Genomic DNA, 4,270 nt, shown 5'->3' on the forward strand with positions numbered 1-4,270 from the left:
TGGTTTGGTTGTTTTTGTTCAGAATTGGTCAGTAGACGATTTCCAAACCAGTTAGTTACTGGTGCATATATCAGACAAATGTAAGTTTAACCAATCACAGATCACATACCTGAAGTACTGGAGTGTTGAAAGCTGAGTGAAAGGAGCAGGATTAACAAAATGAGGGAGCCCATGTCAGTTTAAAGTAAAATATTTACTGACTATCGTAACATACGATGACGTATTAGTGGTAAAGTTATTTAGAAACCAAACACACACCTCCTGCCTCAGCTCATTACCGTCTTTAATGAACGCAAACTATTCGCTTCACCTACTCATATTGTCAACACGTTGCACTAAGCATCTGTGTACGCCCCACGAATACATGTGGAAATGAATGGAATGAATTTACGCGTTTCATCTGGAATATGACAACGCGAATTTTACGGGAACAGCGAAGTTGTGACAACTTTTCACTCTCAGAAGGGAAGTCTGCGTCAGTTGAGTTACCGCGCGAGCGACGCGTGTAGGAAGAATAACCTCGTTAATAGTTGTGTTTAGAAACGATTACATGAGGGGCAACAACACATGGAAAACATTTTCTTATAATGATGTTCTACGACTTTCCTGTTTTTACAACAAGTTTAATATTTAGAGTTTGAATTTTCCAGATATGGGAATTCGATACTTCATCCTGTTACGGTTGATGTCAGAGTAATTTATTGCATGGCTAAACTATACCGTTTACCTCCGACATCATTTTTAGAACAATAGTATTACTTTTATTTTAGCGTGGGTGACGTCAGAAGTAAAGCCAGGTGTATCCATATAGGTACCGTGCATTACCGGCGAGCGACACTACCTAATATGTTGTTATACAACCATTGTGATTAACATCATAACAACCGGCTGATTCAACGCTTCACCGGTTTTTAACGCCTTCTTCACTTGACTGGACTGAAAATAGTCATCGGGTCACCAGGGTTTTACGTTTCGTTTCACTGTTTACAAATCTTCGTTCAATGTCTTTAGTTTAGTATTGCGATTTGCTGGAAAAGGTGGTTTCTGTTGAATGACATGCAGGGTTAAGAAGGCTTACTCCATACCATTTTATTCGCCTGCTTTAAAAACTATCCCCAAACCTTGTTCTCAAGCTTGTATATAGTTTATTTACAGAATCAGCGAAGAGCATACTTGTAATCATATTTGTATATGCATATTTATATGCTACATAATGATAAAACGTTCATGAAATACGATGAAAGACACTTTTTTCACGTATTAGTGCTTTAGTTCTTTAGTCACTTATAGCTAAGGACGTTAATTTTTGACAAAGAGGGTTAAACGTTAAAAGCAAACAAAACTAAATATAAACAAAGTGGAGCCAATAAAATGATTTGTGTACGCTGCGGACAGATGGCCACTGTTTCGACGTAAAAGTGCAACTGGTGTGACTGTCAGACGACTTTGCTGACCAAACGGCCAAGCAAAGACTTTTTAGGTCGAAACAGTGGCGTTTGTCTGCAGCTTACATAAAACTAAATATATTTACACAAGTACACATCAATCGCAATATTTTGACAAATACCGGTATTCAAGGTTTGAAATCGTTCGCTGCCTTTTATGGTAAAATGAAAACATGAAATGCGAAAACATCATGCCTATGTATATGTATGGAAAATTTGCAGTCAAATGAAAATTCGGCAAGTAGAAAAGCAGAAAAGAAAGTAGAAAGAAATCAATTTTGCTTGCTAAAAATTTTTTTAACCGGACGCAAATATTGTCATTTGTTAGGTTTTGCAACTCGGGAATTAGCTTTAATCGAAAAGGGATGTCATCTTGTTTTTCAAAATTGTCGCCATCTGTTTTCTGCTGCTCTTTGAGTCGAAATATCTATTGCAATTAAAGTATATTGTTAATTACATTAACTTGCTAGCAATTACGCAAGAAAAAAAACATTGTACAATTTCTGGCAAAGCCAAACATAAAATGCAAGTAAAATGACCATTATCAAAAATAAACTGGGGTGATCATGATTTAATTTGGACGACGTTTTGGTAAATTCAATGTACAAAAATTCACCAGAAGATCCCAACTTCTTTTTTATTAAATAAACTTGAATGTGAATTACACCGAGGCATTATCAACGACAACGTTGCAAATTATGGCCTGTATTGTGAGTAAAGTCTCAGAAGGATTTGCTTCAACGATTACATAAACGATTTAATTTAACGATTCAAATTAAATAACAGTGTGAATTGTTTTAAAAAGTAATGAAATTAAGTTCTCTAACCAATGACTAACCCATTCATAATCTTTTTTGTTGCGTCTTGCCTTTTTTGTTTCCTTTCTTGATTCGATAGGTTTTTGGTTTCTGTTTTCCCCTTCTCGTCAATTCTTCCAAAGGCCTGAAACAGTTGCTCCATTGTTTTCTGTTGGTCACTCTTTCCTAGATCGCTCCTAGATAAGATCAACATGGAAGCGGCGATGCAGGATGACACAGGAATGGATTGGAAAACATCACCATCAGCAAGTCGCCTAGCAATCTCGAATAACAAGAGAACTGAGAGCTCGAAAAACAAACCACTGTATTCTGTAGCACCTGCTGTGCCGTTGACTGATTCTGTCATAAACTTCCCAAAGTATTCATTAAACGCACTGAAATACTTTTTCTTTACAAAAGTTGTGTAATTGTTCACTTCTGAATTAAAAGCGGAGGTAATTATTAACCCGTTCCCTGGTTGGTCTTTATATGGGACGGCAAGCAATATAATATCACGATCCCCAGCATCAGATCCGCAACGGAAAAAGAAGTAATTTTTTTTTTTAAATACTTTTCTGTTTTGTACAATTCTAATGAAGTCGTGAAGCAAGTCTTGCCCCTTGTTAACTCCAAAGTAACTGGGAACCAGGTTTTTGGGCGGGTCGGGTTTAGGCAGGTAACGAGGCCATGGTCGTTTTCTGCAATATTCCGTCAAATTGTCAAGCAGAATTCTGTTCGGATTTGGTGACACAGACAATAACAACTGATCACGAAATTCTTCTTCAATCTTTTCGACGTCATCTCCCATTGTTTCAAGTTACGATTGTGTCAATTCAATTAAGTGTTTTATCACAAATTATACAAATTAAATCAAAAATAATTACGAGACGGTTTCCCTAGCCATTCTAAATGTTACAAACAAACGGTTTAAAAAGATCGTGTTTTTTTGGTGCATCGTAAGAACGAAAACAAGACTTTTTGAAAATGATATGAACAACACGTTTCGCCTGCTCTTCACTAAGATATTATTTTGTGGTTTTGAATAATTACCTGAACAGTTGCCAGTCCAAAATTTAAAAGTCCTTCCACATGAGAAATCAGTGGACATGGGATTTATGCAGAAAGTGTACGTGTAGAGTTACTTGGGCCAGGCTTAATGCCATTGCTTATTAAACACGTCGAATTGAATTTTTAAGTCCCACACATCCGAAAGAAAAAGTTTGGGCATTTTAATATAATTTTGTTTTAATTGTCATGAAACAAATTACGATAAAGAGGTTTAATTCCGTCACTTATAGGTTTTCAAAATGTGAGCTGCATTTAAAAACCTTTTTTTGCGCGCAGGCCTTAATGTATTTTGAAACCATGAAAACCATGGTTACAACGCTATACATAATAACTCTACTAAGTCCTCCTGCTCGATTCCAGTGTAACGGAATAATAAGCCTTTGTACATATTTATATTTTAGGCAAAAAGTCAGCCTTTTTGGCGCATCCATGTTACAAGCCGCAAACAATTACGCTGTGGGCAGCAAACTTACAAGTTTTAAATTGTTAGGATTTTTATTAGTGGTTGCCAACCTAACGACTTTGGGAATAATTCATTCCCTCTGCGGCAATCATTGTTTCGAATCCCGGCGAGCTGTTTTTGTCTGGTATTAACTTTACGTGGAAATTATTTGGGAAAGCTTCATGCTTCGTCATATTAGCAAGAGATTAGGTTCAAATGCGAAATCATCACACGATGTTAATTTGAAGGCGTAGTAGTGAGCGAATGATTTTGTTCATTTCTGTCTCCAGATTTTAACTTTGCGGCTTGAGATGCATTTCTTTGAATAATTTTGCAAAGCAAACACCCAATTAGACGATCAATAACTTTAAATTTTTATATACAGATTGATAGGCTCTGTAGCTATTGAGTTTGCAGTTCAAATACAAAACAATCCCATTAAATACCAAAACGCCAGGAAAATATTTGGATCACTATTAAATATAACTGCAAAACGTGGGTCCTAACTTCAACAACAC

General features: G+C 36.3%; 1 protein-coding gene across 1 annotated transcript; it reads right to left on the bottom strand.

Annotated features, from left to right (window-relative positions):
- Positions 1 to 1,157: 1,157 nt before the first annotated feature.
- On the bottom strand, positions 1,158 to 3,143 carry LOC145895048 (uncharacterized). Its single transcript, XM_082983794.1, has 2 exons — positions 2,284 to 3,143; positions 1,158 to 1,872 (listed from the first exon to the last, which is right to left on the bottom strand). The coding sequence occupies exons 1-2, from the start codon at positions 3,048 to 3,050 to the stop codon at positions 1,797 to 1,799; spliced, it is 843 nt and encodes a 280-aa protein (XP_082839920.1). The 5' UTR covers positions 3,051 to 3,143; the 3' UTR covers positions 1,158 to 1,796.
- Positions 3,144 to 4,270: the final 1,127 nt, after the last annotated feature.

This window comes from Ascidia mentula, chromosome 3 (assembly GCF_947561715.1).
Source record: "Ascidia mentula chromosome 3, kaAscMent1.1, whole genome shotgun sequence".
NCBI lineage: Eukaryota > Metazoa > Chordata > Ascidiacea > Phlebobranchia > Ascidiidae > Ascidia > Ascidia mentula.

Bases quoted from the DNA above. Each gene is read 5' to 3' on its own strand.
- LOC145895048 (XM_082983794.1), bottom strand. From the start codon at position 3,050: ATGGGAGATGACGTCGAAAAGATTGAAGAAGAATTTCGTGATCAGTTG. The intron at 1,873-2,283 runs GTTAGTCATTGG...TAATTGCAATAG, and splicing joins ACAAAAAAGATTATGAATGG to ATATTTCGACTCAAAGAGCA.